This window comes from Gorilla gorilla, chromosome 22 (genome assembly GCF_029281585.2).
Source record: "Gorilla gorilla gorilla isolate KB3781 chromosome 22, NHGRI_mGorGor1-v2.1_pri, whole genome shotgun sequence".
NCBI classification, from domain to species: Eukaryota; Metazoa; Chordata; class Mammalia; order Primates; family Hominidae; genus Gorilla; species Gorilla gorilla.
In genome coordinates this window covers 47,052,321-47,070,990 of record NC_073246.2, presented here as the reverse complement: position 1 = coordinate 47,070,990, position 18,670 = coordinate 47,052,321, and the positions used below count along the sequence as shown (strand labels likewise).

At 46.7% G+C, this 18,670-nt stretch overlaps 1 protein-coding gene across 13 annotated transcripts in view; it reads right to left on the bottom strand.

The window, feature by feature from the left end:
• Positions 1–18,670, bottom strand: part of ADARB1 (adenosine deaminase RNA specific B1) — a 161,286-nt gene that overhangs the window by 15,675 nt on the left and 126,941 nt on the right. For all 13 annotated transcript variants that reach the window (XM_031005171.3, XM_055373731.2, XM_031005174.3 and 10 more), the window contains one exon: positions 9,283–9,464. In XM_031005171.3, the coding sequence (XP_030861031.1) occupies positions 9,283–9,464 (182 nt within the window). The remainder of the gene's footprint in view (positions 1–9,282; positions 9,465–18,670) is intronic.

Sequence of the window (18,670 nt, the reverse complement as noted above, 5' to 3'; positions counted from 1 at the left end):
CAGTACACCCCTCCAAGCACAAACTTATACTGGAGTCTCTTTGTTTTGCTTCTCAAGAATTGTTCAAAATCATGCCTTAGTTTTGTTTGCTTCATGTCTGAGCCATTCCTTTCCTGAATAGCTTTTTTATGTTCCCTGGAGTTTCCACTCTCCTTTACCTTCTTTTTTTTTTGTCCACAAAAGAAGTGTTTGCTTTCACCCTACCATTCAGAGTATTCCACTTCTCAGTTAGGCTATTCATTAAAAATAAATTCACCTTCTTCTAAAAACATTCTTTTTAGTGTTGTCTAATATGAGTCTCTCTTTTAATTTGGAAATTACTTTTCAGGCTTGCTGTGAATTATCCTTTTCAATTGTACTTTGGATTTATAAGGTATTCTTTCTTAAATTCAAGTTTTCTCTTTCTTAGATGTCTTTTTCATTTTGCTAGAGTATCCTCAAGTCATTTTGTTTCCTCCAAAAGTGTATGTCCTCTGAATCCTTGACTATCTAAAAATTATCACTTTGTCCCAATGCTTGATTAACATTTGGTTGGGTAGGAAATTCTACAATAAAAATATTTTCTCTTTAGAACCAGAAAGTCATCTCATCACTCCGTTCTGACTTCCGGTGTCCTGATAAGGGTTATAGAAATCTGTAACGTATTGCAGCTAACTTAGAAGCTTTTAGGATCTTCTCTTTGTCCTTGGTGTTCTGAAACTGCAACGGGATGTGCTGGGCATAGACTTTTCTCATTAATCCTGCTCAGTATTCAGTGCATCCACTTAATTCCAATATTTGTGTTTTCCTCTGTACTGAGGAATTTTCTTCTGTTATTTCCTCCTCCCTACTTCCTATTTTTGAAATGCTATTAAATAAACATTGGGCCTTCTGAATAACTTTCCACATCTCTGAAGGCTTTTCTCATAATTCTGCCTTTATGTTCCAAGTTATCTGAGACTCATCTGACTTCACCGTCCCCCTGCCCTCATAAGAGCAAAAGCTCCATGAGGAAGAGGTTTTGTTTGTCCTGTTCACTGCAAAATCCCAACACCCAGAACCATGCCCACTGCACACTCAAAAAATACTGAATATTTTCTAGACCTTCAAATTAATATTTGATTTCAGCACTTACTAAATAACATACTAATAAGATTTATCATTACTTATTTCTCTTGTTTTCTAAATTGTTTCTTTCTCTCAGTTGTTCTGTTTTCTCATATAGATCTTTCTCTTTTGTGTTATTTTCCTCATAAGTTTGATAATCCAAGTTTGTAAGTAAAATACTTTTATTCAATACAAGTAGCTGGCATGGTTTCTTCTGCTTGTTTCTTTGATGTGCATTCAATTCTGCAGAAGGTCTGAAGGAAAACAATCAGCCAAGACCATGTCCTCATGCCAAGAACTCAGGGCTCCAACACCGTCCTTCCCTGGTTGTCGGGGTGGTCAGGTGTGCCCTAACCACACACAGGGCTGGGCTGGCCTCACCACAGGCACTGGTAGGAGCCTCATGTCTTCCTGAGGTCACTGTTCCTGCATTTACTGATTGCTGCTGGGGCGGTTTTTACCACACGCTCAGGTTTCTCCTGTGGCACAGTTTTGCCAGTGGAACTGAGGTCATCCGTGTTACCAGCACACCTGCCCTACCTCCAGCACCTGCCTGCATGTTCTGAGTTCCTGCAGGTCCCTGAGCTGTCACTCTGTAGAGGCAGCAGCCCCAGGAGCATGTTCAAGGTCACACCCTTCAAGCAGACAGAATCAGGAAGGATTTCTTTTGTGGGGGAATGGCTAGAAGAGAGGGTGTCCATTTAAACTGCTGGGGAATCTCTGACCATAATGGAATTGAATCTTTCATAAACAAATGGATAACGCTTATATTATCTTCCTCTGCAATTCCACTACTTCTCATCGAAATAAAGGATTACTGTTGAATGATACTTAAACCTTAGAATTACAATATTTTTCACTAAAACTAAATGATTAACAAAAAATATAAGATCCCAATAGTACAAAATATTTTTTATATTTTAAGTTAAATCAAGTCCCATCTTGAAACAAAAATGGAGGAAACAAGGCAAAAAGAAAATAGCCCGAGCTTCCAATAGTAACCATATGCTTTTTCTGGGGCAGAAAGCCCCTACATGGTCGTAAGTGCATACTTCTACGAGTCCCTGCGGCCAGTGCAGTGTGGGGGCTGACATGAGTGAGATACTTATCTTTCCAGCCTGCAAAGAGGGAACTAGGGCAATGAGTTAATCCCAGGCTGCGGTGCAGAAACCAATAAAAGCAAGAACAACTTGGCTGGTAACGAGAATCCCTCTGTTGTTGTAAATTAAGTGTGCTGAATCAGAACTTTTAAAGCAAAAATACAGAGAAACTGTGAATTGGCCTAATAACTGCTACAATTAAAAAACTCAGAAGAGCTGGCATTGATGCTTTTTCTTATTTCTACCCTAAAGGTATTTTCCAATAGGTTCCTCATATAGTAGGGTAATCAAAAATGAATAATATACATAATGATTAATGGATATTTTAGGGTTATTATGGGTTCATGTTATAAAAACTATCAGACATTCATTAGTGGATCAAGGAAAATGTGTACGTACAATCTCGACTGAAAGTGGCCTTTATTCTGCAAATAAGAAGGAGTCAAGACCTGGGCATAAGTTACAGTATAACGAAAACTGTGCACAGCACCCCCAGTGAGGGTGATACAGGCCATGCAACACAGGAGGGAGCCTCTGAGCCCCTCTGGGTCCAAAACCAACCTGCCATTTAAGCTGAGAGCAGAGCACCTTTGAGCCTTTCATTGTGATCGTCTTAAGAAGGGCAGCCCTTGAGCTGACAGAGAAATAAACACAAGCCATTAGAATCCGTACAGAGCAAGATGGCTGGGTTCTCCTGACCCTTCCAGCCCACTCCCCAGGGCTGCTCTCAGGCTTTCTCTGCCAGCTTGGAAGTGCCTTGTCCTGGTTGTCCACTAACCCCAGCCAGGTGCTGAGGGCTTTACACAGAGGACCTCTGGCCACATAACACTTCTTTCTCAAAGGAGACCTCAGGGTTTTAAAACACCAGCTGTGGAAGGAGCCTCAGAGCTGTGGTCCTGAGTGAGGTGGGCTCATGTCCAGAGAGCTGCATGGGCAGGAGATGCTAACTGGATGTGGATGAAGGGGAGCAGCCGGTGGAGTGGGGCTGAGAGGCTCACAGTGATCCTGCCAGCTCCTCCTTTTCCTGAAGCAGCTCCTGGGGGAGCCCCAAGGCACTCCCGTGCACTATCTTCGTCCGTAGGAGGCAAGGCTTGGGGTGGTGAAAGGTGGGATGTGGGTTCAAGCTGTACTTGTCCTATGGACAGTGGAATATGGCTGTGAGCTGCAAGCCCCGTGGTGTCTGCCGGCTGCGGCTGCTTCCACTGTGAAGGGTGACGGCAGGCCCGGCCCACAGGGCTGCGGCGTGGATTCAGGGATGCATGTAAGAATCTGGCTCCTGACTTGAGCACATGCATGCCCGGGAGATGGCCTGAGGACGGCAGTCAGTGAACTATTATTATTTTTAAAAACCTTCAAAAGTGTCATTGATACAATAGGTAACTGTACTGTACCGTTACAGTCATCTGCACAGAGAATTTAAAAACAAGCAAACTGCACTCCGTAGGATCTCGAGTTTAGAAGACACCTGGAGATCACGTGGGTTAATCCTTTCAGCCAGATCCCCTATCACCGTGTCCGTAACAACAGTGTCCATCCAATTCCAACCTGAACACTTCCAGTCAGGGGAGCTCAATTCCTTTCAGGAAACTTTTCTAGACAGTTCCAATCACTAGAAAGTTGTTCTCTCAGTATGCAAAAGGAGAACTGAAAACCCAACAGACATGAGGAACCCCAAATGCAGCCACTGAAAACCCAACAGAGACGACGAGCCCCAAATGGAGTCACTCTCCCAGAAAGGAGAACTAGAGCGAGAGACGGAGCCGTGTGGCGGCCGTGGTGCAGGGAAGTGGGCCAGGCATGAGCTCCTGGGGAGCCTGCTCCGTGGGGAAAACAGTTCACTCCTGAGATGGTGACAGAGAAGTCAGGCATTCTCTTAGAATGCAGTACAGTCAAAAAAGCACATCAGATGAGAGGAGAGACACTGGTCACAGGCCTGTGAGTTCTGCTCAGCAGCATTTTCAGGGACAACAGAGAGGGCAGAGAAGATGCTTCTAGCAGAAGTGACAGGACAGAAGGAAACTTCTCAGAAGTGAAGACTCAACAATCCAGATCAGAGGGTTCAGGGTAGTAAGTAGGAAAGAAACTCAAACAAACTAGCCACACACCTAGGCTTAATCTGTTGAAATTCCTGAATTTTAGGGAAAATAGATAAATGTAACGCTACAGGAGAGAAAACAAGGAGGTACCTTCTAGAAAGGAAAGAAACTCAAACTGGCTCTGTGACAAAGGGTGACCATGGAGGGGTGGCATGGAGGTCTTGACGTGTCCTTGGGGTAGGGCAGAGCCCAGACATCCACAGTCCCCAGTCCACCTGGCACACAGACAAGGGCCAGGTAACATCAAGATCCAGGGCCCCACCCACACAGGACTTTTCTCCAAAAATCAAACAAAAACAACCAACCAAGAAATCACCCTGTCACCCCAATTAAGGATATATTCCAGCAAAGTGAAAACTAAATCTGGATGTGGAGTTAAGGGCAGGGGCACTGGCTACAGAAAACTGGTTAGAAGAGAAACCAGGAGCTCTTACGTCTTCATCTAAACAACTGTTGATCATGAGGCTATGTGACTCATTAAGAAAGGCTTTTTAAAAAAAAAGCACGATAAAATGAGTTTCTAAAACTCAAGATGATGTCATCAGAATCTAGGAAGATGAGGATGGGAAGAGTGTGGAATAAAAATGAGCCCAATATTTCAGCTTTTCCCAAGTTTGGATCTTTACAAATATTAATTCTTGATGCCAACATTTTTTCAAAGTGATTTAAACATATTTGTTTTAAAAAATTGGGGTAACCACTGGTCAGAATAGAAATAAGATTTAGAACTTCCCACCAGTCGGAAGAAAGGGGAAAGACGATTTAATCAGTCCAGCAAAAGTAAAGGGGAGGAAAACAGAAAATAAAATGGAAAGAAAAATTGTCAGATGAAAAGAATGATTCTGTACTTGGAGCCAAGCTTGGTGGTCGTTCTCTTCTACAATGACTCATGGCATGTTCACTCCTCCTAGAAACCAGGGCAAGGAGGAAACTCACATTACTGATACCTCTTTCCCACAACCCCGGTGCCTGCTCTTACCTGGAGAATACGCATACACACACACACACACACACGCACACTCTCATACTCACACTCACGTGCGCGCACACACACATGCACACACACTCATGTGCACACACGCACTCACACGCACACACTCTCACATGCACTCACACACACACACTCACATACACACACACACTGTCCACACTCTCACAGTGATGTTCCTTCTCTCTCACTCCAGACAGGGCCTCATTAAACCAGCTTCCCTTGCTCTTCCTGCCCATAATGTCAAACGGTCTCGGGTGGACAGCAGCTCGGCAGGCACCTGCCTTCTTCCTGCCACACACCTGGGCCTGCTGCCAGCCCCCTTGGGTCCCTGTGCTGTCCTCCCAGAGATACCTAAATGCAAGCTGTTCGCAAGGACCCTACCCCATCATGTAGCCTTGTTTGTTAACGTTTCGTGCCAACATTCAACATGAAAACCAGCAGGATAGGAAGCCTTGTCCACCAACCCCGGAGCAGGCTGTCTGTCAACAAGGTCCCCAGAGCCATCGCATGGGGCATTTGGGCACCCTGCTCCTTCTTCTTGGTTTATCTTAGTGAGCCTTGGACAACAAACTGGGCCAGTTGAGGAGCTCACACTCAGGAGATCAATGGACGTAAATTAGAAGCCGGAATTGTCCTGAAACTTGCAAGTGCTGCATGTGAAACTCATTTGAGAGAAAGTCTGAGAAAGCTCGAGAGACTTCCGCTTCCACAGTGCTAAGCAAGGGTACCAAGTGTGTATACCCACAAAGGCAAAAGTGTCACAGCTTGGCACCAAGAACCTTTCTGAAAGTAAAACTAGTGTTCAGGCTGAAATGAAAATTAAATTCTTCTCACTTTAATCCTGACAGCATTGTCTTTTTAAAAGAAAGCAACGCCCTATCCCTACATTTTCACTTTGATTTGCTCCCAGTTTCAGGTAATCTTTTCTTCGTATTCATTTATGTGCATTTTTTGTTCCTCCCTAAAGACACTACAATTCACTAGGCGCCGTCATACCTCGCTCTCTTTTTAACATGGGAATGACCTTTATAATAAAATGCGAGGTGACAAAGTGTAACAAACACGACGTGAGCTGTGATGCACAGTGCAGATGCACAGCAAGGGGGCCAATGTCCTGGTAGCTCCTCTGTCCAGGTCACTTGTTAAATGTAAGACTTTTCTTTTAATAGAGTTTTGAGAGCTTTGCTTTGGGACCCATTTTTAAAGAGCGTGACCTCCCAAATCTGTTAAGACATCAACATTTGCCTCTCCATATTTTTCTTATTTGGTTCCTTTTGTCTCCAGTAACACCCACAGCATTACTTGCCTTCGACTTCAACTCTGAAGCAGAAGCCTCTGCCCTCCCATCCTGCTCCACCCTGTGGCTCACCTAATTTCCTGCTACGCTGTCCTGCTGATTCACAGGAGTCCTCGTCTAAAGGTGTCTTCTCCAAAGCTACTTGCTTTGCTGATCTGAACTCTCTTCAGGGAAACAACAACAAAAACCCATTTCCAAAATAAAGCATTTACCAAAAATAAGATATTTCAAATAGTTTGCATTTTGAAATAGACTTTGGTGCTAGAGTGACATTGTTTATTGGCTCAGATTTGAGTTAAGGTTCTGCCTCCTGGAGCTTGAGTGGTGTCCTTTTATTTTCATAGGACAGTGACACATTTGTCCAGAAGGATTGCAAGGGGTGCCTGGTCCATCCCTGCCACTGGGCGTATGAAGAACCCGAGACACAGAAGCTTCCAAGGAGGCAGAGCTGACGCAGGGGCAGCCTCATGGCTCCAACCCAGGCTCTCTCTGCTGCTGCTGAATCAGCTCGGCACAGCCCCCTGCAGCGGGGACCAGGGGAGGGGTTTGGTAATGTGCTTTAGGCTATCAAGATTAGAGATAATGGAGGCCGGGCACGGTGGCTCACGCCTGTAATCCTAGCACTTTGAGAGGCTGAGGTGGACAGATCACCTGAGGTCAGGAATTCAAGACCAGCCTGGTCAACATGGTGAAACCCCGTCTCTACTAAAAATACAAAAATTAGCTGGGTGTGGTGGCATACGCCTGTAATCCCAGCTACTTGGGAGGCTGAGGCAGGACAATTGCTTGAACCTGGGAAGTGGAGGCTGCAGTGAGCCAAGATCACGCCACTGCACTCCAGCCTGGGCAATAGAGCAAGACTCTGTCTCAAAAAAAAACAAACAAAAAACCAGAGAAGATACTGAGGAGGAAAGGATAAACAGCAGCATCAGTAACTTTGAAGTCTCTATCTTGCAGACACTATCTTTCAAGGTCTTTTAACAGATATAGATGCTTTTCACATAAGTGAGATATGATAAAAATACACTGACTTTTATAAATGAGCTCTACTTTCAATATCTTAGAAAATTTCTTTAGCAAAATGATTCTGTCTTTGCAGATTTTAGTTACGGATGAGATATTGCTTAGACAGCACTATTCAACAAGGCCCTAATTAACAACTATTTTTGAGTATCACCTATGTGTCCCATATTCCACATGCAATGTTTTAAGTATCTATGCATATAAAAGATGAGTGACAGCTAAAATTAAAGCACTCTTTGCTCAAGTACAGAAAATAGAGAGCAAAGAGGGAAATTTTCTGAATCATGAGAAATTCACACACCAATACACAACAAAATACTTCCAAAGACATTGATGCTACAATTTCAACCTACCTACCATCAAGTTTTATCTGTCTATTTTGTTTTTCTTAAAACACAACGGTTAAGTTACGGAGCTGTAAAATTTAATTAAAGACAACTGTTTTTCCCCATCCCTGCCTCCTTCATGTGCTCTGACAGGCATGCTTTCAAATAAAATTCCACACTGCTTTTTCTCAAATTAAAGGCGTGCTAGTTGCCAGGCACTAGAAAACAAGGCAGCACAAACACAAGCACACACACCCCCCAAAATAAACGTGTTTCAGGTTAGGATTATGGTTTTAGTTTTGAGCTTTTAAAAAAGTAGTAAAATTATATGTTTAAAAAGATAAAAATACCTTAACTGTGTCCTTTTAAATAAAGGTGAGCTTAGAAGTTAGGACCTTTGAATTCAAAAGCTCCTGTTCACTTTACTGTTAGCCACTGAAATTCTAAAAAAAGAAAAAAGAAAACCAGCAATGAAGGGAATCGAGGGTAGGTGCAGACACCAGAGAGACAGCCTCTGCCTGCCATTGGCACCCCTGGTTCCACCTGTCACCATCTCTCGGAGCCAACAGGGCCTCTCCAGGGAGCCCAGGGCAGGCTCTAGGCAGCTCATCACTGTGGACACCCTGGTGGCTCTAAGACAGCGTAAACGTCCCGGAGACCTGGCTCAGGGTTAGTCTGGGAAAGCCAATGCTGACATAATTTTCAGTGTCTGTTGAGTCTCTGCTGCTGAGACAGGAATGAATACAGTGCCTGAGTGAGAGGAAAACAGACAGGTGCCCAGCCCAGTCATAATTTCATTCTTTTCATTTCTCATTTCTTTCTTTCTTTTTTTTTTTTTTAAAGACAGGGTCTCACTCTGTTGTCCAGGCTGGAGTGCAGTGGTACAATCTTGGCTCACTGCAACCTTGACCTCCTGGGCTCAGATGATCCTCCCACCTCAGCCTCCCAAGTAGCTGGGACCACAGGCGTGCCCCACCTCATCTGGCTGATTTTTTTGTATTTTTTGTAGAGATGGGGTTTTGCCATTTTTCTCAGGCTGGTCTTGAACTTCTGGGCTCAAGCAATCCACTAGCCTTGGCCTCCCAAAGTGTTGGGATGACAGGTGTGAACCCATCAATTCTTCTATGAATGGCTAGGTTTGTGATCTGTAAAGGAGATTAATCTTACAGAGAGACTCACTTAAAAGGCCCTAGAGACAAGGCCCGGAGAGACTCAGAAACATCACCTTGGGTCTCTTTAGAAGGACTCTGATGTTCTTTTGATAGCCACAGAGCAGCTCAGGTGGTGTTTTTTTCATTCATGAGGATGAAAACATTGCAAAATCAAGACAGAGATCAAATCAGCACACTCTAGAGATACTTGCCACTGAGCAAAGGCTTGTTGAGGGTGTAGAGAGGTGGCAGGTCCTCTATGTTGGAGATCCGCTGGTACATGGCCCTGGAAAGGTGGTCCCCGTGGTAAAGGCTGCCCAGGATGATGCTCGAGAAGTAAATGGGCTCCACGAAAATGCTGAGCAGGGATCCCTGGATGCCCACCACGTTCCAGCTGGAGGGAGAAGAAAGCACAGTCTTCAGGCAGCTCGGACTCAGTGCCGACGCGGCCCAGCCCAAGCCTGCGTGGTTACAGGGATGCACTGGCAATTCCGCAGGATCCCAACCAACTGACAAAGGAGTGCAACAAAAAGTAACAGACTGATTTAGCAGCTTACGATCACAAAGACAAAAATCTACTTAAAAGTCATTTTACACTGTGATTGTTTTTACCATTACATTTTCCCACAATCAGTGAGCCACATATGTTTCTTGTGAGAAATCTGTGGGAAATATCAGAAAGGAAATTACATATTTATTTTATTATAGCAGGTCTCCTTATCTGAGGTTTCACTTTCAGAGGTTTCAGTTACTCACTGTCAACCGTGATCTGAAGATATTAAATGAAAAATTCCAGAAATAAACACTTCCAGACTTTCAACTGTATGCCGTTCTGAGGAGTGTGGTGCAATCTTGTGCTGTCCAGCCCGGGATGTGAACCATCCACGTTGCGGATGCCGCTGGCCCATTAGCAGTCGCCTTGGTGATAAGATTGATGGCCACAGCATCACCGTGCTTGTGTTCAAGTCACTCTTATTTTATTATTAGTGACTGTTAATCTCTTACTGTGTCTAATCATAAATTAAACTTTATATAGGAAGGTACTTACAGGAAAAATACCAGCACGTACAGGGTTCAGTACTATCTACAGTTTCAGGAGTCTACTGGGGGTCTTGAGACACATCTACGGAGAAGCGGGGACCACTATACTTCTTAAAAAAGGACAGCTCTTCAAGAGGTCCTTCAAAACATTAAACTGCTTATTTCCTGTTCTCTGCAAGTGACAATGGCACTGAATGCACAGGCAGGTAGGGTGTGGGGATTTACAGCGACTGCATGTGTGCAGCTGACATGCAGGACACCAATGACGCATGCCAATGGCAACTTAGGTATTCATTATCAGCTCCAACACACACATGCCTTCACAATATGCCTGTTCTCTCTTTCTGAGCCCCACAAACAGCAGAGATGCTCTGCTCAGCCTGGGAGTTGCTGTGTCTGGAGCACCCTTTGATGGGCGCTACATACACAGGGTGTGAGGTACTGGGGGGAGACACAGCCCAGGAGCTAAACAATAATGCAATAAAAAGACAAATGAAGAACCATAAATTGAGGTAAAATCAATTTGGGAGAAAGGGCGGGGTTCTGTGAAAAAGAAAAAGGGGTGTATGTACTTGAAGGAATGCTCCTGGGGTGACCCTGAAGCTTAGCCCCAAAGGAGGGGGCTGTGAGGCTGAGGGAGGAACGCATGTCCCAGCCTGGGGGGGGCAGGGGACACAGGACAGCAGCAAGGGCAGCCAGGGCAGAGGGGCAGGGCAGGGGCCCCTGAGCAGCCAGGAGCTTGATGAGGGAGGGGGCGGTATTGAGATGGCAGAGAGAGGCCTCTGGAGTGGCCCAATCTAATTTCATGGAGTGTCTCAGGGGAGGGGCTGGCGCATGCGCATTTTCCGAAGTGGCGTCAGCAGTGTGGCACGCGCTGCAGGGGAACACACTCAGCACAGTGTGGCACGCGCTGCAGGGGAAGACGCTCAGCACAGTGTGGCACCCGTTGCAGGGTTAGACGCTCAGCACAGTGTGGCACAGGCTGCAGGGGAAGACGCTCAGCACAGTGTGGCACGCGCTGCAGGGGAAGACGCTCAGCACAGTGTGGCACAGGCTGCAGGGGAAGACGCTCAGCACAGTGTGGCACAGGCTGCAGGGGAAGACGCTCAGCACAGTGTGGCACAGGCTGCAGGGGAAGACGCTCAGCACAGTGTGGCACGCGCTGCAGGGGAAGACGCTCAGCACAGTGTGGCACGCGCTGCAGGGTTAGACGCTCAGCACAGTGTGGCACAGGCTGCAGGGGAAGACGCTCAGCACACGCTTCAGGGTTAGACGCTCAGCACAGTGTGGCACGCGCTGCAGGGGAAGACGCTCAGCACACGCTGCAGGGGAAGACGCTCAGCACAGTGTGGCACAGGCTGCAGGGGAAGACGCTCAGCACACGCTGCAGGGGAAGACGCTCAGCACGGTGTGGCACAGGCTGCAGGGGAAGACGCTCAGCACACGCTGCAGGGGAAGACGCTCAGCACGGTGTGGCACAGGCTGCAGGGGAAGACGCTCAGCACACGCTGCAGGGGAAGACGCTCAGCACGGTGTGGCACAGGCTGCAGGGGAAGACGCTCAGCACACGCTGCAGGGGAAGACGCTCAGCACGGTGTGGCACGCGCTGCAGGGGAAGACGCTCAGCACAGTGTGGCACAGGCTGCAGGGGAAGACGCTCAGCACACGCTGCAGGGGAAGACGCTCAGCACAGTGTGGCACAGGCTGCAGGGGAAGACGCTCAGCACAGTGTGGCACAGGCTGCAGGGGAAGACGCTCAGCACACGCTGCAGGGGAAGACGCTCAGCACACGCTGCAGGGGAAGACGCTCAGCACAGTGTGGCACGCGCTGCAGGGGAAGACGCTCAGCAGTACAGGTCAGAAATGAGGGTCGACTGGGCAGTGTGGGGACAGCGAGGCCAGGGCAGATGAGAAACATTCGGGCTTAGATCTGCGGATGTGGCAGGACTTGAGACTGGAGGAGGCTGACGCCCAGACTGGAACCAGCCTCCATATATCCCCCCTCCGTCACTCACTCCACGGCACAGCCTCTGCCTGACAATGCCCACAGTTGTATTTGGAGGCCTGAAGTCTCAGGGCCACTCCATGCCCCCTCAAGAGCCTAGTGGGGCAGAGCTGGCAAGTGGGGTAGGCAGCACATGACAAACAGCCGCCAACCTCACCTGTTTACGCCTCATTCTGGATATGCTCCAGCACTGACCTCCAGCTGCTCAGTCCCCACTCTGGGGTCACCCTCACCCTGCTCATCCCTGTCACAGCAGTCATCAGCAGATCACCTGGGATCCACTTTTGGAAGAGATATAGGACCTGACTTCTGGCCACTGCCACTGCTAGGCCATGGGTCAAGTCACGCCCCCCTGCCTGTGTCATGGCGCCCTCTCCTAAGGGGAACCCTGTGCCTGCCCCAAGCCCTCTCCTCTTGACCCCTGTGAACACGTGGGCCAGCACAGGCCATTCCCTGGCACAAAACAGTCCAGTGGCTCCCAAGAAAATGCCAGCAGTCCTCCGGCCAGATCCCCCAGCCCTGTCACCTCTCACCCTGCACCTGTCCCCAAGCTTCTGGCCACCCTCAGGGACCTCCTTGCTGCTTGCCCAAAGCTTCTGTCCACAGGTCCACCAGCTGGAACACCAATCCCAGAGGCAGCCACGGCTGCCCCCACTTTAGGTCCCTGTACAAAAGCCGTTCTGAGGGAGGCCTCCCTTCCCAGCCACTCAAGCCTTTTGCTTACCTGCTGCCTGAGGCCTCCCTTCCCTGCCGCCCAAGCCCTCCAACCCCATTCTGACTTCCACATAATTTACAGATCCATGTTGGACTCTCTGCTCCCATCCTACCCCAGTGCAGGAAGAGGTTTCTGTCTGCTTTCTTTACTGACCTATCCCAGCACTTACAATATGTACCTGGCACATACAGAAGATCAATAAATATGTGTCGAATGGACAAATCCTCCAATTCCTATGACACATTCCTTCCACCTTCCAAAATGGAAATGAAAATGAAGGTTTCCCCAGCTTACAGAAAAAGCATGAAATGATTCAATACCTCTAAGAAACACAGGCCCCTTTCTTCTACAGATTAGAAGCCTCTATGGACTCAGAGCATCTTTAAGCTGAATTAGGTCTTCTGGGCAAACTTTAAAGCAGTGATCCTGCAGAAACCTTCATTTGTTAGGAGTCATTAATTCTGAACGTATGCTTTGTAAGAGAATTCCAAGAGTGTCTACGGCTCTGCAGAGGCCCTGGGTGGGAAATGGTGTGGCACCAGCTTCCACTAATGCACCTCACAAAGTACAGCTGGGACAAACTTCATCAGGATGAAATCGCCTAGCGCCAGTGAGAGGGTGTCAGACACAGTCAGCGTCCATGCAAATAAAACAAGTAAAGCTCTGCCAAGACTGCAGGCAGGACATCTCCTAGAGATACCCACTACATGTCCACAGCCACCTGTCCTGCGGACCCCATGGGAGGTGCCCACTCACAGCGTGCCATGAAGTGTGTTTGGCTGACACCCAAGGAACCTACAGGTGTCCCCACTCTCACAGCATGGCCTCGGGCTCAGTGCACCCGGGTCTAGGCATCTGTGCCTGGCCTTCTTCGTCTTTCATTTTCCTTGTGCCATTTCTTTAGGAACAGAGTCCAGACTGCTATCATCTGATCTGTCCCCTGATTCAGTAAAGGTCCCGGCCTGAGAGACTGAGCTGCAGACAGACGTCGGCCAGACCACACAGGGCAGGAGAACTACTCTGACCCAATCCACAGCCTCCACAGCACTCAGCCCAGTCAGCCAGGCTTTCAGGAAGGACTACAGCTTCCTAATGGTTGCCTCACGCCCACTCCTTCCTGCTTCCAACCCAGGACCAGCCAGAGATGCCCCTGGGTTCTTCAAGCAGCTGCACGGGAGGCCACCTTCTGCAGAGCCCATCTTGGCTTCCCCTACCTCCATCACAACATACCCAAAGCCTCCCCCTTTCCCTGCAATAAAGCCATCCCTCTTCCTGTGCCTGCCTTTGAGTCTGCCCAACACAGTGGTCTGGCCCCCTTGCCATAGCCGACTCTGAATAGACAGGCTGCTGGTCCTCCTCTGGATGGTCTTGTTTGTTCCCACAGCTCTGTGCAGCTGAGGGCACAGGCCGAGGTCATCTGAACCAAGACTCTCGTTCCTTCCCACGGCTCCCGCGCCAACATAATCACCGTGGGGTGGCCAACCCCATGGGAGCCTCTCACCCCATGGTCTTGTGGACAACTCTCTGGGGCTGCATTCACTGCCAAACTGCCTGCCAGTGGGATGGACACCCTGGTGACCTCCAATGGCAGTGCCGTGGCTCCCACCCCACCCCCAGCCTACCATGGCCCTGGGCCCTCTGCCTGCCACTGTGCCCTGTGTAAGGGGAACAGTTCAGCCTCACCCAGCCCCATCCACCTGGCCCTCCAAGGTGGCTGCTCCCCACTCTCTACTCTCCCAGAGCAAGGACACAGCTGCAGCCAACTGGCATCATTTTGGCCACCAGGGCTCTTTCTGGGCAACTTTTCTGGCCATTTGCTATTTTTTGGCCCACCCATGCTAGGTTCTATCAGCTTGTGTTTGTTTCTTCCTTGAGGTAAAGTCTAATTACTATATAATAAAAGGCTTGGATCTGAAGGGTTCAGGTCCATGAGCCCCGACTCCTGCATTTATGTGTGTGACATCCCCACGCCCCAGCAAGGATCCTCCAAATGGATGGCTTTGTGCTATGCAGGTGCTGGAGTCAGCCTGTAACCAAGTCGAATCCTTTGTTGGTCACATGAGACATCAGAAATCTCTTCCCAATATGTGGCTTTTCTTTTCCAAATATGTGGGTTATAGTAAATACTTCCTGAAATTTTAATTTAGTCAAATTTATTCACTTTTCTTTATAATTTGGGTTTTCTGTGCCTTACTGAAGAACCCTGCAACTGCCAGGCACTGCTCTGCATACTCAGGTCCTTAACTGTCCTGGCATGTGCTTTGTGGATAGTGTATGGCGGGCTGCTTCTCTGCACAGACAGCCTGTTTCTCCAGGACTGGTCGTTGGCTACTTTGTCCATGTCTTCTGCGAGCACCACGTCTAGCACAGACTGCTGGCTGCAGCTCTGCCTTTCTTCCCTTCCTCCTGCATGACAGAGCCCCAGTCCTCTTCCAGGTGGCTGAGTGTGTAAGCCCGGCCACCCCAGCTGCCCCATAGCGAGTGGAGCCCTGTGCCTGAGCTCTGGATGATGAGCTGAGCTGGCTGAAGTGTCCCTGTGCCTGGAATTCAGACTGGGTGCTCAGGGATTTCGTCAGCTCTAGGGATTATGAAGACCCTGAACTCAGAAGAGACCTCTTAGATGGTGCGGGACAAAGAGGGATCAGGCTCCAGACCATGGAGCCACCAGAGCATCTCTGGGCCACCTATTTTTGGACTTAATTTTCTGTGAGAGAGACAAGCCTCCATCTAGTTTACATTTTCTTTTAAACACGGGCAGGCCTGATCACCAGTGCTGCCCCACGGGTCTGCAGGTCTTTTCAGATTGTATGTTGTGCCACTGTTCTGCTGAAAATTACCACTCACTTTTGATTACTATGGTTTTATATTGTTAGTTTTCTATTTCCATGTTGGGATTCAATTTTTAAGTACTATGAAAAAATAAGATTTTTATTAAAATCACATTGAAATGATAGATTTAAGAGGAATTAATGAAGCTTTAAAAAATATAAAATAGAATTTGGCTTGCTAAATTTTTAAAGATAATGTAAGTGTATAAATGTGTATTTCCATGACATGTTGTCGTTTTGTTTTCCTTTACTGTCCTTGTCTGGTGTGGAGATAAAGGTTGTAGTAACCTTTGAGTTATGAGCCACACAATGAGCTGCAGAGTTCTTCCCTACTTTTCTATCCTTGGAAAATATTACATAAAATGGGGATCATCATCCCACAAACGATGTCTAGAACTCACTCAATGTTGTCTGGGCCAACCACTTCCCCTCTCTCCACAGACCTTCCTTCCTTCTATTTTCTTAATTTCTTCTCTCTGTGTGTGTGTGTGTGTGTGTGTGTGTGAGATTTAATTTAATAGGCAGAGTTCTATTCCAATTTTCTGCATATGCTTAAGTCACTTTTAGCAATGTACGCTTTTCTAGAAAATGTTCTATTTTGTCTCAGTTTTAAAACCTATCAGTGCTGAAGTGTCTAGGACTCTCCACTGTAGCAATCTCTGCTGGACCCTGAAGGATATCCGTGTTTTCATTCCAGATACGTTTTGGTAGTGCCTTCTGCCTTCCTGATCAGCCTCACCGGTTCTGCTGACTTTAATCAACCTTTGGGTTACTGCTCACTGCTACATCTTTGTTGCTTACAAAACTAATTTCTGCTCTTAACTTTACTGTTTGCGTCCTTCTAACTTATTTGAATTTTTCTGATTCATATAGTTGTGGTGCTTTCTGTCATTTACTTATATAAGCATTTTCTCATGTGATTTCTTCTCCTGGAGTTACTGCGGTACAACTGACATACAATAAACTGCACACACTTAAAGGGACACTGTGGTAAGTTTTGACATTTGTATGTACCCATGAGACCTCACTCCCCAAACCTCCTGTCTCCTTACATCTCGTTCTGTCCCCACTAGGCAATAACTGACCTGCTTTCTGCCACTGCAGCTTAGTCTGCATTCTCCCAAGATGTATACAAATGGGACTGTATGGTAATTCCTCTTTTTCATCTGGCTTCTTTCACTCTGTGTAATTATTTTGAGATTTCTCTATGCTGTAGTGTATATCACTGTTCTTTTTTTCACCCAGTAGTACTCCACTGTATGGATACGCCACCATCTGTTCTATCTATTTAGCGGTTGATGGCCGTGTGGATTGCTTCCAGTTTTTGACTATTTTGTCTATTACAAAGAAAGTCCTACAAACATTCATTTACAACTCTGTGTGGACATACGCTTTCATTTCTCTTTGGTAAACCACTAGGAGTGAAATGGCTAGGCTGCATGGCAGGCATATCTGTAACTTTTTTTTTTTTTTTTTTTTTTGAGACAGAGTCTCGCTCTGTTGCCCAGGCTGGAGTGCAGTGGCGTGATCTCAGCTCACCACAACCTCTGCCTCCCAGGTTTAAGCGATACTCCTGCCTCAGCCTCCTGAGTAGCTGGGACTACAGGTGTGTGCCACCATGCCCGGCTAATTTTTGTATTTTTAGTAGAGACAGGGTTTCACCATACTGGCCAGGCTGGTTTCGAACTCCTGACCTTGTGATCCACTTGCCTCAGCCTCCCAAAGAGTTGGGATTACAGGTGTGAGCCGCCACGCCTGGCCATATCTGTAACTTTTTAAGGAACTGTCAAACTGTCTTTGTTTTGTTTTGAGTCTTATTCTGATGCCCAAGCTGGAGTGCAATGGCGCAATCTCAGCTCACTGCAACCTCCTCCTCCTGGGTTTGAGTGATTCTTCTGCCTCAGCCTCCCGAGTAGATGGGATTCCATGCCTGGCTAATACTTGTATTTTTAGTAGAGATGGGGTTTCGCCATGTTGCCCAGGCTGGTTTCGAACTCCTGACCTCAAGCGATCCATCTGCCTTGGCCCAAAGTGCTGGAATTAAAAGCATGAGCCACCGTGCCTGGCTGTGTCAAACTGTCTTTAAAAGTGATTGTTCTATTTACATACCTAGCCACAGTGGATGACAGTACCAGTTCCTCCATATCACTGTCAACATTTGGTTTGGCCAGTCTTTTTAATTTCAGCCACTCCAAGAGATGTGTTGTGGCATCTCCTTTGCATTTCATCAGTGACTAATGGTGTTGACCAGCTTTTCACGTGCTTATTTCACATCTGTGTATCTTTTTTTGGTGAAGTGTCCATTCAAAGATTTTGCCCATTTTAAAAACTATTTTTCCCCTTGTTGCGTTTTGAGAGTACCAGTGGATTGTGGATACCAATCGTTTATTAGATATATGATTTGCAAACATTTTCTCCCTGTTTGTCAGTTTATTTCTCACTGTTTAAACAGTGCCTTTTGAAAGAAGTAATTTTTAAACTTTGACAGTTTTTTTCCTTTTATGGAAAGTCTTTTTTAGTGTAGCTAAAAACTTGCCTAACTCAATGTCACAAACATTATCTCCTGTTTCCAGAATTTTTATGCATTTAGGTCTATGGCCCATTACAAATTCATTTTGTATATGGTGCAAAATATAAGTGAAGTCCATTTGTTTGGTTGCTTGATTTTTTTTGCCTTTTTTTTTTTCTGCACAGGAATATCCACTTATTTCAGCATCACTGTTGAAAAGACTATTCTTTCTCCACTGAATTGCCTTTGTGCCTTGGTCAAAAATTAACTGTGACCAGCAATGAACAGCAGAATTGGAAATTAAAAACACAACATCATTTACACTAACACCCCCAAAACTGAAATATTTAGGTATAAATTTGACAAAGTATGTACAAGATCTGTATAAGTAAAACTATAAAATTCCAAAGAAAGAAATCAAAGAACTAAATAAATGGATATTCCATATTTATGGCTAGGAAGACTCAGCGTTGGTTCTGTCCAACTTGACATAGAGATTCAA